The sequence below is a fragment of the Ahaetulla prasina genome, chromosome 1 (assembly GCF_028640845.1).
Source record: "Ahaetulla prasina isolate Xishuangbanna chromosome 1, ASM2864084v1, whole genome shotgun sequence".
NCBI classification, from domain to species: Eukaryota; Metazoa; Chordata; class Lepidosauria; order Squamata; family Colubridae; genus Ahaetulla; species Ahaetulla prasina.
This window is the reverse complement of record NC_080539.1, coordinates 32,992,574-33,010,923: the sequence shown is the minus strand read 5'-3', so window position 1 is coordinate 33,010,923 and position 18,350 is coordinate 32,992,574. Positions and strand designations below refer to the sequence as shown.

At 42.8% G+C, this 18,350-nt stretch overlaps 1 protein-coding gene across 2 annotated transcripts in view; it reads left to right on the top strand.

Annotated features, from left to right (window-relative positions):
* The window catches only part of LOC131189016 (uncharacterized), a 39,956-nt gene that overhangs the window by 3,454 nt on the left and 18,152 nt on the right, over positions 1 to 18,350 (top strand). The window contains exons 2-5 of one of the 2 annotated variants that reach the window (XM_058164784.1): positions 3,610 to 3,715; positions 7,721 to 7,880; positions 13,599 to 13,665; positions 15,691 to 15,754. In XM_058164784.1, coding sequence (XP_058020767.1) covers positions 3,700 to 3,715; positions 7,721 to 7,880; positions 13,599 to 13,665; positions 15,691 to 15,754 — 307 coding nt within the window. In that variant the 5' untranslated portion in view covers positions 3,610 to 3,699. The remainder of the gene's footprint in view (positions 1 to 3,609; positions 3,716 to 7,720; positions 7,881 to 13,598; positions 13,666 to 15,690; positions 15,755 to 18,350) is intronic. The other variant, XM_058164785.1, reaches the window with a different exon arrangement.

Genomic DNA, 18,350 nt, shown 5'->3' with positions numbered 1-18,350 from the left:
ACCATCCCTGGAGTTCACTTAAAGCTCACGCCTACTGCTTCAGTGACTCCATCCAGCCACCTCATTCTCTGTCATCTCCTTCTTCTTTTGCCCTCAATGGTTTCCAGCATTAGGCTCTTCTCCAGCAAGTCCTTCCTTCTCATCAGGTGACCAAAGTATTTGAGTTTCATCTTCAGGAACTGGCCTTCTAAAGAGCAGTCAGGGTTGATCTCCTCTAGGACTGACTGGTTTGATCACCTTGCAGTCCAAGGGACTCGCAGGTTACATAATATATGCTGCCAGGGGGTGAAAATATGGTAGGTTTGGATAGGTTCATGAGATATGCTGTTCACAAACTAGCCTACTAATCAGAGTTTCGCTAATATATGTATGAATTTGTAGTTGGTTTACATTTCAGATTGTGCATACTTGGAGTAATCCATGGTTTAATTTATCATGGATTAATTTCATGAGAACAAAACATTATCTTGGCCAATTGCTATTAGTCAACTGGTAGTGTTTTTCTGCCTAAATTAATTTTCCAATCTGCCAGATTGGTGGGGTTTTAGTTCAGTTCAGAAGACACCAAATTATAATACGTTAATCTCTTATTATTTTTTAAAAACTAGCTAATAACATGTTTTGGAGGAGGGATTTTCATGCCTAACAAAAATCACAATATGGAAGGGTCATAAAATATACTTTCCCTCTCATTGTACAGATGGGTTGATTTGTCCCATGATTTTCTTAGCCAAAAACTTGTGGAGAATGTGTCTGAATCTTGGATAACTGTCACAACTGATGAAAGCTCCATGGGTTGAGCTAATAAAGAAGTGTAAATGTAGTGCAGTGATTTACAAATTATAAAAATGTAGTTAATCAAAAAATTACTTGCTGGTGTAGGGCAATGGATAGCAGCCTGAGTTTCTTACTTTTCTGCAGGTTTAATCTAAATTAAGTTAAATATTCTGTAACTCAACGTTTCTCATCCCAGATACATAGGGACCAGATATCCCCAGAATTCCCATGCTGCTTAGGGAATCTTTGAAGGGTTCCTTCAAACAGCGACTTCATGTGCTTTCCTCCAATTGTTAGGTTGGGAGGAAGAGGTGTTGATATACATGCGCCCATAGCCTGTGTTTACTGTAATTTAGAAATAAGGCTAGGCTCTGCTGTTGTCCAATGGTTAGCATGGAACAGTGCAATCAGAGTAGTGAGTGGCTTTTTTGGCTGAATTTCCACCCCTGGTTCATGTCATCAAACCAATTGAAGAAGCTGCCACCGATACATATAGCAGCACCGGCATTCTGCTAAACTAATGTTTTAGTCACAAGATCTGGATAGTACCAGTAGCAAGTTGAATTGCTTAGAGCAGGGGTCTGCAACCTTAAATACTCAAAAAGCCATTTGGACCAGTTTCCCACAGAAAAGAAAACACCAGGAGCCACAAAACGTGGGTGGGCGTGGCCAACTCAATGTCACTCACTCCCAACCTCACATGACACTCCACCCACCCACACCTACCCACGTTCTGTGGCTCCCAGTGCTACCTTTTCTGTAGGAAACAGGTATCTCTCTCTGTCTCTGTCTCTCTTTCTCTTTCTTTCTCTCTCTCTCTCATATATATATATATGTATGTATGTATGTATGTACAGGACTTCGACAACTTCCTGACCTCCGGACCTTTCGCCGCGAGCTGAAGACATATCTATTCTTTCGAGCAGGACTGGCTTAAATAGGGTTTTTAAATATGGATTTTATTGGGGTTTATTTTTTATATTTTGTATGGTATTTTAAATTTAGGCTATTTTGAATAAGTTTTTTAAAATGTGTTTTATTGTAATATATTGTATTATTTTATTTGCCTGTTCACCGCCCTGAGTCCTTCGGGAGAAGGGCGGTATAAAAATTAAATTATGATGATGATGATGATGATGATGATGATGATGATGATGATGTATGTATTATGTATGTATTTAGGTATAGGTATAGGTATATATCTGAAAACCATAAAAAGTCAGTGGCATCTGACTATATATAATCAGCAAGTACGGGGGCGCTTCTCTCCCGTTCTGGAATATGGAGCAAGTCTCCATCCCCCGCCGTCACCTTTACCTTCTCAGGCCAGGCGTGGAGTAAGTGGGAGGGGAGGGTGAGGGGTGGAGCCAGCCAATGGTGGTTGAGTCAACAGGGAGTCTCAGCAGGGGGACGAAAGAGCTGCACGTGGCTCCGGAGCCACAGGTTGCTGGCCCTTGGCTTAGAGGGATAGACTTCTTGTTGAACTTCTGCCTAATTATGTGACGATGCATACATACATTTTTTCATTTACGTTTATATGATATGTGAGAGAGCCAGAGGATGTTTACATAGTGATAGAGTTAGCAAATGGCATTTGTAGACTATGTACCTGTTGGATGAATTATTGGCAGGACAAAAGGGGATGGTTTTGTTTGTTTGTTTTTAAAGTTTTTTATTTTGAACACATTAAAAAGAAAGACAAAACATACAACTTTTATATCACTGTTTCTTATCAGCTGTTCAAGGCAGTCCTTTCCTATTATTTATACATATTTTAATTCTATCTTATTCTACTTTTATTTATCTACCGTTCTTTATTTCATCTACAATTTACCACGTTGTTCAATTTTCTTATCTTTCCTATTTTCTAACCATTCATACCATTTGCACCAAAAAAGGGTATGTTTTAATTTGAACATTACTCAGAAAGGGGAGTAAAGTATTGAAATGTTGTTCTTCTGAGAGCAAGAATAGGAATATACAACTCAATAGTTGCAATAAGGTTCAAATCAGTGCACTTTTCTTAGAAATAAAGCCTGGTGTCAAGGATGGGCTTGTTCATAGATAATTCTTACTTTCTGTTTTCGTACTATAGAATAAGTTGTATTTGATCTAGTAATAGCAATAGCTATTAGACTTCTATACCAGTGGTTTACAGAGTCAGAATATTACCCTCAACAATCTGGGTCCTCATTTTACTGACTTTGGAAGGATGGAAGGCTGAGTCAACCTTGAGCCAGTCAGGATCGAACTGCTGGCAGTCGACAGAAATAACCTGCAATACTGCATTCTAACCACTGCGCCACCACAGCTCTACCAATGGAATTTTCTGTCTAATAAGACAAAATAATGTGGCACTCTACAATTGTAAACTGTACCTTTCAGCATAAACTGAGGTTCTAGGAGGGAAACTGATTAAATTCCACTTTTTAAAATTATAACTCAATATATAAAGAAATCATCTGAATATTTTAAATTATTAACTTGCAACTTTGTGTCTTTTGGTTATCCATTTTAAACCCAATAGCCACTTATTATTATTATTTTTAATTCTAATTAGAATACATGTTTGACTGCATTTCTTATCCATTTAAAGCAGGGGTCTCTGGGAATTGAAGTCCACAAGTCTTAAAGTTGCCAAGGTTGGAGACCCCTGATTTAAAGTGTACCTCTAAAACATTTTAATGTGCATCTTCAAATAATTTTATGATTACTACTAAAAATCTATACTATTAAGATTCATCATGTAAGTTGACTTTCAAGAAAGCAAATTCAGATTTATTCATCAAAGAGTAAACCTGCCAATTATGTATTACTAAATTTGCTTTTCAGAAACAATAGTTCAGTGTTTGGTTTAAGGGCTGAGTCTCCGGTTGATTCAACATTGACAAAACCAGGAAATGAGAGGCTATTGAAACCTGAATGCATATACCTTCTGGTCAGTAAAGAAATATTGCAAGTATAAATATATAGAAGCTAAAAGGACTTGTTTCTTGAAGGACTCCCTGTCTTCCATTGTATTTTCTTTCAATTATACATATCGTCTGTCAACACCTTCTCCTGTAGGAACACCTACCCTCTAGGAGGAGGTTTCCTCCAAGATCTGAATCATCTTTCTCTGCTGTTGTTTAATGTGCTTTAAAGTCTTAGCATCTTCTCTGGGATTTTTGCCAAAGGAGAGTGAAGACCGTTTGCTTCGTTCTTCTCCAGTTGGTTGTCAGTCTCGCCAACTCCTATTTGTTACACTATTAATATTATTTTAAATTGGTTATTATATTTGCCTTGTTCCAGTTATGAGCTACCATAATTCCCTATGAGTCATAGGGAATTGGGCAGCATTCAGATTTAATTACTAAATAAAATAAAACTGCCTGATTTATCTTTCATAATTGGTCTTTCAGTCTAAGCCTATTTAGGAAACATTGGATTTCCTAGGACCAATAAAGATGGCATAGATCAGGGGTGTCATATTCAAGGCCTGGAGGCCAGATCTGGCCTGTGGGGTGCTTAGATCTGGCCTTTGGGGCTGCCCTGGAAACCGCAAAGGACCGGCCCTCGGTGCCTCTGCCAGTGAAAAGGGAGCTTGTGCGGGCCATACACAGCTTTCCCAAACTCTGTTTTCATTGGCAGAGGGTTGCAGGAGGCCATCCCAGCTGAAAGTGGCGCTCAAGAGCCCATTTTCACTGGCAGAGTGCTCGGGCCACTACAGGCACCCCCAACATGAGTGATGTCATGTTGACTATGCCCCCCCAGCCACCACCACCCCGAGGTCAAACACAACTCTGATGTAGCCCTCAATGAAATCGAGTTTGACACCCCTGCCATAGATGACCATCTCTCTGTGCCATGTGAAATAGCTGAACCTTACTATAGAAGTAGTTGGAAGATAAGGGGTTTGTCTTATTGCCTTAAGATTACAGAGAGGAGCAAAAAGGATAATGAGGGGTCTGAAGGCTAAATCCTATGAGCAACACTTATATTTAGCTAAAAGATGAGAAGACATTACAAGAGACTGCCAATACTTGAAGGGCTAACATAGGCAAGAGGGTATAGATTTATCCTCCATAGTGCCCAAAGGTAGGACAAGAACTAATGAGCTTTACAGAGATGGATCCAAATTCAAAATAAAGAATTTCCTGACTATGAGAGTTATTAAACAATGGAACAGCAAAGCTGGCTGAGGAACTCTGGGAGTTGAAGTCCACAAGTCTTAAAGGGACCAAGGTTGGAGACCCCTGCTGTAGATGACAGTATAGAAAGCTGGCTTCCATCATCCTGGCTCCACCACAGGTCAGCAGCAAGTATGACCAAAGCTGTCTCAGTATTAAATCCCGGTCTGAAACTAGTCTAGATAATTAGTTGTAGGACAACCGCCTTCTCAACAATCTTTGCCAAAAAGGGAAGGTCAAAGACTGGTTGATAGTTATTGAAGATCATTGATGCTGAACTTCTTTTAGCAAACACAACTGAGATCAACAATTCAGTCATTAAGGAAAGCACTCACTAAGTAAACCACAACTGTGGTTATAATCTCTTTTCAGCTTTCCTTTGCTTTATAGACCTGCTAAAGTCATAAATGCAAGTATTGATCACAAAGTTAATTTTTAACAGTAATAACTGTGAATGGTTGCTAAATAAGGCAGTCACTAAACAAGGACTACTTGTATTCTCTAATGCTCCAGGAGGCAATAGAGCCATTGTGTTAAAATTACAAGGAAGGAGGTTCAGGCAAAATATCTGGAGGAATTGGGTGCATGAACTGTAAACCAGGGGAATATGTTGTCACATGAAGTATGAATTCTCACTCACTAAAAGTATTCAAACAGAGACTAGATCATGGGTGTCAAACTCTCTGCATCACGTTGCCATCATGTGACAGTTCACAATGTTTTTCCCATTCACGGAGCTGGGGTGGGCGTGGCCTGCACATGACATATCCAGCCCATGGATCACCAGTTTGACACCTCTGGACTAGATGATAATCTATGAGAAATACACCAGTGTATCCTGCACAAGCAGGGGATTTGACTATATAACTTCTAAAACCCCTTCCATTCTTGCAATCCTAACTTCTAGCAGCCTTTAGCTCAGTGGTGAAATCCAATTTTTTTTACTACTGGTTCTGTGGGCGTGGCTTGGTGGGCATGGTGTGGCTTGGTGGGCATGGCTTGGGCATGGCAGGGGAAAGATATTGCAAAATCCCCATTCCCACCCCACTCTGGGGCCAGCCAGAGGTGGTATTTGTCAGTTCTCCAAACTACTCAAAATTTCCGCTACCAGTTCTCCAGAACTTGTCAGAACCTGCTGGATTTCACCCCTGCTTTAGCTCCCTAGACCTGATTTTGCTTCCTCTTACTGACCTTATGTTTGTGAAACAGGAGAGAGATTTTTGAGAGCATGCAGGGTGCTGCAGATTTGATATCTCAGTATACAAGTTCAGTCATGGGATTTCCAATTCCATCCTGTTTGCATTACATTTTGATGTTCCTTTGATCCACCTTATCATCCTTGAGTGGAAATATCTGTTTCTTTTTTTCATCCCAGATTGCAAAGAAAGGGGTAAGCCAACAACCGCTGTCACTTCTTGGGTGCAGCATGTCGGGGATTAAAACAAAATTGTTTTCTGAAACAGAAGGGATTTTTTTTTTAGTATTAACCTTTCTTATTAGTAACACAGAGGATACCTGCTTTTCTAATAGGTGCTATGGCATAAGAAAGCTTCATTTGATCAAGTCATTCTAATGGATCATTTGACTCCAGTGTTGATTTTCAACATTGATTAGTAGCAGCTTTCTAACTTTACTTAGAGATAAACAGGGTAGAATATGAGCCATTCTCTTCTAAAGTATTTATTTTTCCACTGAGCTATAGCCATCTATAAATCTAATTGACTGATTAATTTGCACTGAATGCCAGTAAAAAGTTCCTTTTTCCCCCCTTGCACTTTCCTTCCTTCTCAGCTTGCTGCTCAGCAAGCCACAACTGGGAGGGACAATTAAATCAAGTTTGTCCTGCTGGGATTCCTGCATTGCTCCCTCTGGCTCACCCAGACTGGATTGTCCTGTTTGTCATTTACAACACATGCCATTAGGGTGACTCCAGCAGCTTCTTCTTGGTGGTCTCTTAGTATTGTACTGCATTCTGGCATGGAACATTTGGACAAACAGTGCCTCCCCCCCCCGCTTTTTTTTTTAAAGAGGAGCTTTTTAAAGCAATGCCAGTCCATCAGGAATGCTGCTTGCCCTAATGTATTACATCTGTGCTGCCTTGTTTCTATTATACCTCCAGTACTAATTTTCTTAACTCTCTGTCATTTTTAAATTAAAATGAACAGACAGCTAGCTAATGGAGTGTTTAATATCTTTCTTGGGAGAATATGCCACTATTTTTAAATAGACCAGTGCAGTGGTGGAATTCTATTTTTTTTTTACTATCAGTTCTGTGGGTGTGGCGTGGCGTAGTGGGCGTGGCTTGGTGGGCATAGCAGGGGAAGGATACTACAAAATCTCCATTCCCTCCCCACTCCAGGGGAAGGATATTATAAAATCTCCATTACCATCCCACTCCAGGGGAAGGATACTGCAAAATCCCCATTCCCTCCCCACTCCATGGGAAAGATACTGCAAAATCCCCATTCCCTCCCCACTCCAGGAGAAGGATACTGCAAAATCCCCATTCCCTCCCTATTCCAGAGGAAGGATATTGCAAAATCTCCATTCCCATCCCACTCCAGGGGAAGGATACTGCAAAATCCCCTTCAAAGCTGGCTGAGGAACTCTGGGAGTTGAAGTCCACAAGTCTTAAAGTTGCCAAGGTTAGAGACCCCTGCAAAAAAGGATTTCTATGAATTTCAATTGTTATTGTAAAATGCACCATGTGTGTCACACACATACTCCCATACAAATCATTTTGTCTATTTTATTGTTTTCTTTCTTTTTTTCAGTTTCACTTCCCTCTGGATTTATGGCTGCTCATCTGACAGAGAACATGGAGCTCACATCATTTTTCAAACTCCCATCTTCCCAACTCATCGGAAGCTTAGGATCTGTTGCTCCCATCATACTCATGATCCTTCTGCTGCTTCTCTGTTTTCCCTTTAAAAAGTATGTGACTGTCTTGGGATGTCATGGGTGGAGAAGGGAGAAAGAGACAATTGGCAGGCAGGATGTACATTACTGAGATAATGGGTAGGTTATCTGCTTCTTAACTTGCTTTTGTTTTTTAATTTTTTTTGTACCAGGCATTCATTCAACCTAGAAGCACGAAACGGGCATGCATGATCACTCTTTTGACCCATTCAGATATTCATATCATGAGCAAAACAAATTTTGACTCAGTCAGATAATTAGTTCCATGTTCTCTGTTTACCCCAAATTATAAACTAGAGGACTCCCCCTCGTGTAACAATTATTTGTATATCTTATTAATAATATTGTACCATTCCTCTAAAAAGGACCCAGGAGTTGAATTCCAAGCAATAAGAGTGCAGCATAACAGCAAATCAGTTGAAACATCCAAAACAAAACAAAAAGCAAATACACATGTCAATTGTTGCAAAATAATAATGTAACAAAATATTTTTAATGTAACATTTGTCGAATTATAGTATAATTGCGATAATGCGACAAATGTTACATTAATTTTTTTTTGTTGCATTATTAGCTCAATAATGGTCTGAATGAAAAAAATATGTTTTTGGCGAAGGTTGTTGAGAGTGTGGTGGCATATCAGCTTCCCCAATACCTGGAGGAAACTGTCTATCTAGACCCGTTCCAGTCTGGCTTCAGACCTGGATACAGCACGGAGACGACTTTGATCGCGTTGGTGGATGATCTCTGGAGGTCTCGGGACAGGGGTTGTTCCTCTGTCCTGGTCCTTTTAGATCTCTCAGCGGCTTTCGATACCATTGACCATGGTATCCTGCTGCGACGGTTGGAGGGTTTAGGGGTGGGGGGCACCGTTTATCGGTGGTTCTCCTCCTATCTCTCGGACCGTTCGCAGACGGTGTTGGCAGGGGGACAGAGATCGACCTCGAGGCCTCTAATGTGGGGGGTGCCACAGGGGTCAGTTCTCTCGCCTCTCCTGTTCAACATCTATATGAAGCCGCTGGGTGAGGTTATCCGTGGTTTCGGGGTGGAGTGCCATCTGTATGCTGATGATACTCAGCTATACATCTCCACCCCGAACCACCCCAACGAAGCCGTCGAAGTGATGTCCCGGTGTCTTGAAGCCGTGCGGGTCTGGATGGGGAAGAACTGTTGTGCCTCGCCCGCCCCCCTCTCCGCAGCCGGGCCCTTCCCATCTCCTGCTATCTCAGCCAGAGACTGATAGTGAAGAAGAATGGCCTGGCATGCCTCCAGCCCCCAGCCCTGGCACCATGCCCGGACAGACTGAGCAAACAAACCTCCCTCCTATAGCATGTGAGCATGAAGCCAGCCACGAGCTAGAATTGCCGGCAGCTGAGCAGGAAGACGAAAAGTGGACAGATCCCCGCTTCCGGAGAATAGAGAGGCGACGTCAGCAAAAGGAAGGGAGGGGCAGGCCTGGATAAGTGCTGAGTCATGGAGCCACACCCCATGGCCTATATAAAGGATCTGCTTTTTGGCATTCCTTGAGTCAGGCAAAGTCTCATCTGGTTGCTGAAGTCACACCTTGGATTCCTGCCTGCCCTGAGAACTCTGACAGGAATTTGGCAAAGCTGCAGAGGCTTCGTGGCCACGCTTGATACAGACTTCCCAGACCCAGCCGTCAGAGGAGGAGTGGGACACAACAAGAACAGGCTCCAGCTCAACCCCTCCAAGACGGAGTGGCTGTGGATGCCGGCATCCCGGCCCAGTCAGCTTACGCCATCGCTGACTGTTGGGGGTGAATTATTGGCCCCCAGGGGGAGGGTGCGCAACTTGGGCATTCTCCTGGATGACTGGCTGTCCTTAGAGGAACATCTGACAGCCGTCACCAGGGGAGCATTTTATCAGGTTCGCCTGATTCGCCAGTTGCATCCCTTCCTAGACCGGTACTCCCTATGCACGGTCACTCACGCCCTCGTCACTTCCCGCCTGGACTATTGCAATGCTCTCTACATGGGGCTCCCGTTGAATTTATTTATTTATTTATTGTTTATATTTATATACCGCCCTATCTCCCAAAGGACTCAGGGCGGTTTACAGGCATTTAAAAGCAATAAATACAATTCTAAAAACAATTAAAAAACTTATTCAAAAGCCTAATAATTAAAAATATAAAAATTAAAACCAAGATAAAACCCACAAACTAAAATCTAACTCAGTCCTGGGCAGTTAAATAGGTATGTTTTAAGCTCACGGAAGGTCCAAGGTCCGAAGCTGACGAAGTCCTGGGGCAGTTCATTCCAGAGGGTGGGAGCCCCCACAGAGAAGGCCCTTCCTGGGCGTCGCCAGACGACATTGCCTCGCTGACGGCACCCTGAGGAGTCCCTCTCTGTGAGAGCGCACGGGTCGGTGAGAGGTATTCGGTAGCAGCAGGCGGTCCCGTAGATAACCCGGCCCTATGCCATGGAGCGCTTTAAAGGTGGTCACCAAAACCTTGAAGCGCACCCGGAAGGCCACAGGCAGCCAGTGCAGTCTGCGCAGGATGGGTGTTATACGGGAGCCACGAGGGGCTCCCTCTATCACCCGCGCAGCCGCATTCTGGACTAGCTGCAGCCTCCGGATGCCCTTCAAGGGGAGCCCCATGTAGAGAGCATTGCAGTAATCCAGGCGAGACGTCACGAGTGCGTGGGTGACTGTGCACAGGGCATCCCGGTCCAGAAAGGGGCGCAACTGGCGCACCAGGCGAACCTGGTAAAACGCTCTCCTGGAGACGGCCGTCAAATGATCTTCCAAAGACAGCCGTTCATCCAGGAGGTTGCGCCCCCCCTCCATCGGGGCCAATGACTCGCCACCGATGGTCAGCCGCGGATTTAGCTGACTGTACCGGGATGCCGGCATCCACAGCCACTCTGTCTTGGAGGGATTGAGCTTGAGCCTGTTTCTCCCCATCCAGACCCGTACAGCCTCCAGGCACCGGGACAGCACTTCGATAACCGTTGGGGTGGTCCGGCGTGGAAAGGTACAGCTGGGTGTCATCCGCATACAGCTGGTACCTCACGCCGAAACCACTGATGATCTCACCCAGCGGCTTCATGTAGATGTTAAACAGAAGGGGCGAGAGGATCGACCCCCGCGGCACCCCACAAGTGAGGCGCCCGGCCGACCTCTGCCCCTGTCAACACCGACTGCGACCGGTCGGAGAGATAGGAGGAGAACCACCGATAAACGGTGCCTCCCACTCCCAATCCCTCCAGCCGGCGCAGCAGGATACCATGGTCGATGGTATCGAAAGCCGCTGAGAGGTCTAATAGGACCAGGGCAGAGGAACAACCCCTATCCCTGGCCCTCCAGAGATCATCCACCAACGCGACCAAAGCCGTCTCTGTGCTGTAACCGGGCCGGAAACCGGACTGGAACGGGTCTAGATAGACGGTTTCATCCAGGTGCAGGGGAAACTGATATGCCACCATACTCTCTACAACCTTCGCCGTGGTCCAGGGAAAGCTTCTTAAGGAGGGGTCTCACCACCGCCTCTTTCAAGGCGGCCGGAAAGACGCCCTCCACCAAAGAAGCGATCGTAATCGCCTGGAGCCAGCCTCGTGTCACCTCCTGAGTGGCCAGCACCAGCCAGGAGGGGCACGGGTCCAGTAAACACGTGGTGGCATTCAGTCTACCCAACAACCTGTCCATGTCCTCGGGAGCCACAGGGTCAAACTCATCCCAGACAATGTCACCAAGACCACCCTCGGACACCTCACCTGAGTCACCGCAATCTTGGTCCAACCCGTCCCGAAGCTGAACGATTTTATCGTATAGATAACCGTTGAAGAGCACCAGGAGGCTCCAGCTAGTCCAGAATGCGGCTGCGCGGGTGATAGAGGGAGCACCACGTTGCTCCTATATAACACCTCTCCTGCGCGGCCTGCACTGGCTGCCAGTAGTCTTCCGGGTGCAATTCAAGGTGCAATTGCGGTAGTCTTCCGGGTGCAATTCACCTTTAAAGCGCTCCATGGCTTAGGACCAGGCTATTTACGAGACCGCCTGCTGCCACCGATAACCTCCCATCGACCTGTGCGCTCCCACAGGGTGGACCTTCTCAGGGTGCCGTCAACCAAACAATGCCAGTTGGCGGCCCCCAGGGGGAGAGCCTTCTCTGTGCCCTTTGGAATGAGCCTTCACCTGCCCTTTGGAATGAGCTGCCTCCGGGGTTGCGCCAACTCCCCGACCTCCGGACCTTCAAATGCGAACTTAAGACCTTATTATTTCATCGTGCGGGACTGGCCTAAGCGAAATTTTTTAAATGAAAATTTTAATGGGTTTTATGTCGGTCTATGACCATTTTAGTTTGATTCGGCCTATTGTAATTTGGTTTTTAATTTTGCTTTTAAATTTGTGTTTATATTTTGTGTTGGTTTTAATATGGCTGTAAACTGCCCTGAGTCCTCCGGGAGAAGGGCGGTATAAAAATTAAATTATAAATAAATAAATTATAAATTATAAATAAATAAATAAAAATATGTCCTTTTTTTTTTCTTTTTTCTTTTATTTACATTTATATTCCGCCCTTCTCTGAAGACTCAGGGCGGCTTACAGTGTATAAAGCAATAGTCTCATTCTATTTGTATATTTACAAAGTCAACTTATTGCCCCCCCAACAATCTGAGTCCTCATTTTACCTACCTTATAAAGGATGGAAGGCTGAGTCAACCTTGGGCCGGGCTTGAACCTGCAGTAATTGCAGGCTGCTGTGTTCTAATAACAGGCTTCTTACCAGCCTGAGCTACCACGGTCCTTAATTGTTAGCTAACATAATTATGGAACCATTGCTGGATGGCCCTATTCTTAAGACACTGCATTTTGGACCATGTTTTATGATTAGAATTATAGATTATATAGATTATAATTAGAATCTTCTTGTTCAATCAGGTGATGTGTAGATAGGAACTGTATCATCTTCCCCAGTAAAAGTATTGTACAGAGTTTGTGCATTCTGGCGTGTATCCCACAAATAAGTGGGGTTTAGCCCATTAAGAAGCACACTTCTTTGGGCCACATTCTACATTAGCAACAGCATGTTACCTTAAAGACCGATGGATTGTGGTATAAGATATTGTAAAAAGATGTTGCATCTGTGATAAAATAGATCTTAGTGCAGTTTTTTGTTCTCTCTGGATGTGTTGGATTCAATGGGCCGTGCTGACTGGTAATTGTGGAATCTGCACATGCAGAACCCACTAGATTAGAAAGTTTTGCTCTGGGCTATGTAACTTTTAAAAGTCTTAACATGACTGCCGCAAGAGTAACCTGAACTCATGTGTGTACAATGAAGACACTTTAGTGGATTGCCACTGAGATGAACTATCTGCCGCTTGGCTAAGCATTGTGAGCACACTTTCCAGAACTCTTTTTTGTGGGCATCATGCAATTGACTAAGCTTGTACAGTAAGTAGCCCCTTATTTAGTTGCTGGATATTCTGAGTAAGACAAAAATGCAGCAGTAGGGGGGACTCTTTGCATGGAGAAAGTCTGTACTTCAGTTCCTGAATCACTTGTTGGACTGTAAAATATTCCTACCTCGAATTGTAAATTTAAATTTAAGTAAGTAAATCAAAGATTCACTGTTTGCTCAAGAAACAAATTGGACTAGTGCTCTGACTTGTATATTACAGCTTCTTATGCTAAGGTCTGAAGTATATTTTCTCTGTTATTATGAATGCAGTCCCTTCACAATCAGACTTTTGTGTTTTTATTCAGGAAAAAACATCGCTTGTCAATCAGAACCAGGAAGAAGGACATAAATATGTCTGAACTAATAGATCTGGTGAGTGTTTCTGAGACTGGTATTAAAAGCTGATTGAACAAATCAACTAATTACTTCTAACCAGTGTGAGATGAATTGGAGTATTTACAGTTATAAAATGATGGCAATTCTTCTTGCTTTTTGACCAGAGCCTTTGATTCTTACATTTATTTTACAGATTGGGAGCTGTTTTCCTGTGCAATGAAGTTATATCAGTTGTACAAAGAAACAGGATCTTGCTGGTTGCAGCCTCAAAGTTACAGAATACATTTCTCAAAGCATTTATTACATATCTATAAGTGGAATGAAAAAAATACCTCAGAATAAAATCATAGTAAAAATTCTTTGCAAAATAAAACCTCAATAACAAGAGTTGGATGAACCAATTCAGCAGATACATTTTAAAAATCGTGGAGAACTAAAATATATATGGCTAGCAAATATCTTTGGGGAAAGCATAGACGATCAAAAAGGCTCTTCTTTTAATGACAATGTTTGTAAATCTAGAAAATAAAAACACCTGGAGAAGGTTTCTTGATGGAAATTTTATTTCCAGGTCTCTCAAGGAAAGCACCAATCACATACCTATAGATATTTCCGCATTATAGTATACATAGATTCTTCAATAATTTTGTAAGCTGATCTTCCCTTTGCAGCATAAGGCCATATATAGTGAAACTGTTCAGTTGTTCCTTTGATCAAAGTAGTAGTCCTGATACTTCTTGCCTTCAGAAGTTGTGGGTGCTTCATCACTGGAGGCTTTTAAAAAGAGACTGGACAGCCACTTGTCTGGAATGGTATAGGGTCTCCTGCTTCAGCAGGAGGTTGGACTAGAAGACCTTCAAAGTCCCTTCCAACTCTATTATTCTGTATTCTTAGTAGTAAATTCAGGCTTCATGGAGAGCACTCCCCGTTATTCTTTACTACGAGCCTGCAATCTGTGCAGTCCTGTATTTGTAACATGTTAAATGAAGAGAAATATTTATTTCTCCACAATGTTTCGGTATGTCCAGTGAAATACATGAGCCAAGAAGGTCTCAGAGGTGCCCTGGGTGTTGCTAAGACGAGTAAGCTCTCTTAAGGTAACGTGGCGGTTCTTCAGTTTTCATTGGCCAAGTAATAACCAATGTAGACTCTTCTAAAAGTTGCTCTACTCTTCAGAAAGGCATGTTAGAACTATTAGTAGCCTCTAGATGGCAATAGAAACTCAACAATATGACCATCCTGCTACATCAGAGCACAGGAAGAAAGCCTCCAACTTTTTAAAAGATACAGGATATGTGCAACTAGCCAACTAACTTATCAACATGTGACTCTGGAATAAAACAGCCATGTATCCATTTCAGTTTTATAAGGGCGATCACCTCTCCTTTTTCCAATTTCATTCTTCTGATATTCACACTGCCACTTGTATATCGCCTAATATAGGCATCATAGTGGTAAAAGAATGGATGTATAGAATGCAGCATTCATGGGAATTGTTGTTGGGTTCAGTGTGGTTTGTCCTGATAGATGTTGCCCAGAAGAAGTCTAAGCTGATCTATCCTGGGTTCAAAAATGCTTCCAAATTAACTTCAGATTGAATTCTGTCCTACTATTTTTTATTGAATAATTGTTCTAGGATGGTTTTTCTCTTGACCAGCAGTTGACTTAACTGCTTAACACTTCCTCATTGTCTAAACATCTAAATATTAACATTTTTATCTCCTTTTACATTCTTACAACTGTTAGAAGCAATGGAGTTGGTGTCCAACTCTGCTGCTGTCAAAAAAGGATGGACTGTGATTAGAAGTTAGAGTTTTTCACTCGTGTAGTAATCCAAAAGCAATCACAAGAAGGCTGTTTTGTCTGTTTCTTGCAGAGCTACAGTCCCACCCAACAAACCTATTGGGATTTATTTATTTCCTTTAAAAAAGAAATGTTTTGCATATATGGCCTTGTTAAGCCCTTTGCTTTAGCCAAGCTGTTGCTTCGCAATGTCCTCTTATTTGGTAGAAGCTAAGAATCTATACCTTGACTCATTAGTCTGTTTGGTTTCTTATGCAGACAAAACTGGAAGATGGGTTGCCTCCAGAAAGGGAGTCTCTTTCAGATCAAAGTTTACACAAAGGTAAGGTGGCTGGACATGGAGTGCTTTGGATCAGTGGTGAAATTCAATTTTTTTTTACTACCGGTTCTGTGGGTGTGGCTTGGTGGGCATGGCAGGGGAAGGATATTGCAAAATCTCCATTCCCACCCCAGTCTGGGGCCAGCCAGAGGTGGTATTTGCCGGTTCTCCGAACTACTCAAAATTTCCACTACAGGTTCTCCAGAACCTGTCAGAACCTGCTGGATTTCACTCCTGCTTTGGATACTTAAAATAGGCTGTGTGTGTAAATAAGTACTCCTTTTGCAATACACATTGCACAAGGAATCTCATTGGCTTGCAACTTCTCTCCCAAATTATTGTTATTCAAACATCAGAGGTATCCACATTTTTTTCCCTGCCTCCTTTCTCTTCCCAACAGGTAAATACGGTAAGTATCCCAATTTTCCCAGGAGTTTTCTTTTTCTCTATATTAAGCCTTCCTCAAAATACAATGACAGGAATGTGAGCTTCATTAGAGTTTGTCACTGGAAAACAGACAGTAACTTGAACTTCCCCTGAGTGAACTTTGCCCCTTGTATGAGTAGATGTCATTCACTCAAATAAGGAAAGTACCATGTTGCAAATTTCCAAGATTTATTTCTGATAAAAATGAGTGTCTTCCTTCTCTAGGCTAGAATAGGAGTATTAAGTTAAAATTCCTGTGTGTTTTGAAACAGTTACTCCTTTTCAGCCTGAATCCATGAAGTTGTTAATGCGAATGAAAAAGGCAGGAACTAAACTGAATGTGGGCTTGTTTTAAGGAAGTGTGGATTACAATAACAAATCAAAGATTGCAAGAGTAGTAGTAGAAGTAATAGATTTACTTCTGCATGAGCATGCCTAGGATTGAGCTGCAGGTGGGAATATTTTGAGGATTGAGGATTGAGCTGCAGGTGGGAATATTTTGCAATGACTAGAGCAAGAATAGATGCCTCGCTCTGCTATCCAGTTGTACATATACCTCACCTTTATTGTGATGGAGGGCATTTTGGTAATAATTTTTGAAATCTCTATGAAGTTGTTGCTTTGGTTATGATGGCAATTAGGACTGGGAACATTGTCACAAAGCAAGGTAAAGCGTAATATTACAAGACCACTTTGCTTAGCAACAGCTGTTTCGGTATTTCCCAGTTACCAACCTTGAGCAAGGATGGGGTGGGAGGGGCTGTTACATGAGGCCCTCACATGATCGCAGCTTTCTGCTGCCTTCCCCATTGACTTTGCTTGTGAAAGTCACAAATTATGACCGTGTAAACTGGAGCTGCAACAATCAGAATTCTGAGCTGGCTGCAGAGTGCTTGCTTCACAATCATGTGATTGTGGGGTGCTGCCACAGTCACAACTTTGAGGACCCATTGTAAGTACCACTCATTCAACACAGCAGCAAGTTTGAATGGTTGCTGAATGAGTAAGTCATTAAATGAAGACTATCTTCTTACTGAGTTAAAGGCAGGGGTGAAATCCAGCATGTTCTGACAGGTTCTGGAGAACCAGTAGCAGAAATTTTGAGTAGTTCGGAGAACTGGCCCCAGAATGGGGTGGGAATGGAGATTTTGCAATATCCTTCCCCCAGGAGTGGGGACGGAATGGGGATTTTGCAGTATGCTTTCCCTGCCACGCCTACCAAGCCACACCTACAGAACTTGTAGTAAAAAAATTTAGATTTCACCACTGGTTAAAAACATACTTTTTCTTGACTACGAAAGAAGCTAGGAGCCCTGTGCAGAATATTTTGGTCTATGGCAATGCAAAGAACGTAACATTAAACTACTTGTGCAGATCAAAATTAATTTTAGTAGAGAATGTGTGATTCTTCCGAATAGCCAGAAGAGTAATTTTCTGGAAAAAAATTGGGCCTTCTGAACTTCGATGAACATCTCCTATAATGGGGGTTCACATGAATCTTCTCTTAATTGGTTGGACAGCCTATCTGTGCAGTTTCCATGTATACATAAGCATGACCTGCCCAGAGAATTTGCTCCTGTTTAGCATATTTCTGCTACTGAGATAGCTTTGGCTTCATTATATGGCTCCCAGGATTCAGGAATAGGGAAACCCTTTACTTGCAACTGCAAGACAGCTGACAATTGGAATGTGCCTGAGCCTTGACAGAGGATCAAGATTGATTATATCTTCCTGTTGTTTAGTCAGCATTTGTCCTTTCTATTGCTAATCATGTGTAATCTCTTTATAATGTTTGTAAAGTACAAAACAGTAAGATGGATTAGAGTTTGTGTTGGGTTTTGTTGTGCTGTTGTAATTAAGAGCTCTGGAAGTGAAGGGTCCAGAGTGGGCAGGAGGAGAGTAGACCAGTGGTGAAATCTAAATTTTTTTACTACTGGTTTTGTGGGCGTGGCTTGGTGGGCGTGGTGTGATGGACGTGGCTTTGTGGGTGTGGCAGGAGAAGGATGCTGCAAAATTCCCATTCCCTCCCCACTTCTGGGGGAAGGATATTGCAAAATCTCCATTCCCAGCCTACTCTGGGGCCAGTCAGAGGTGGTATTTGCCAGTTCTCCAAACTGCTAAAAATTTCCACTACTGGTTTTCCAGAACCTGTCAGAACCTGCTGGATTTCACC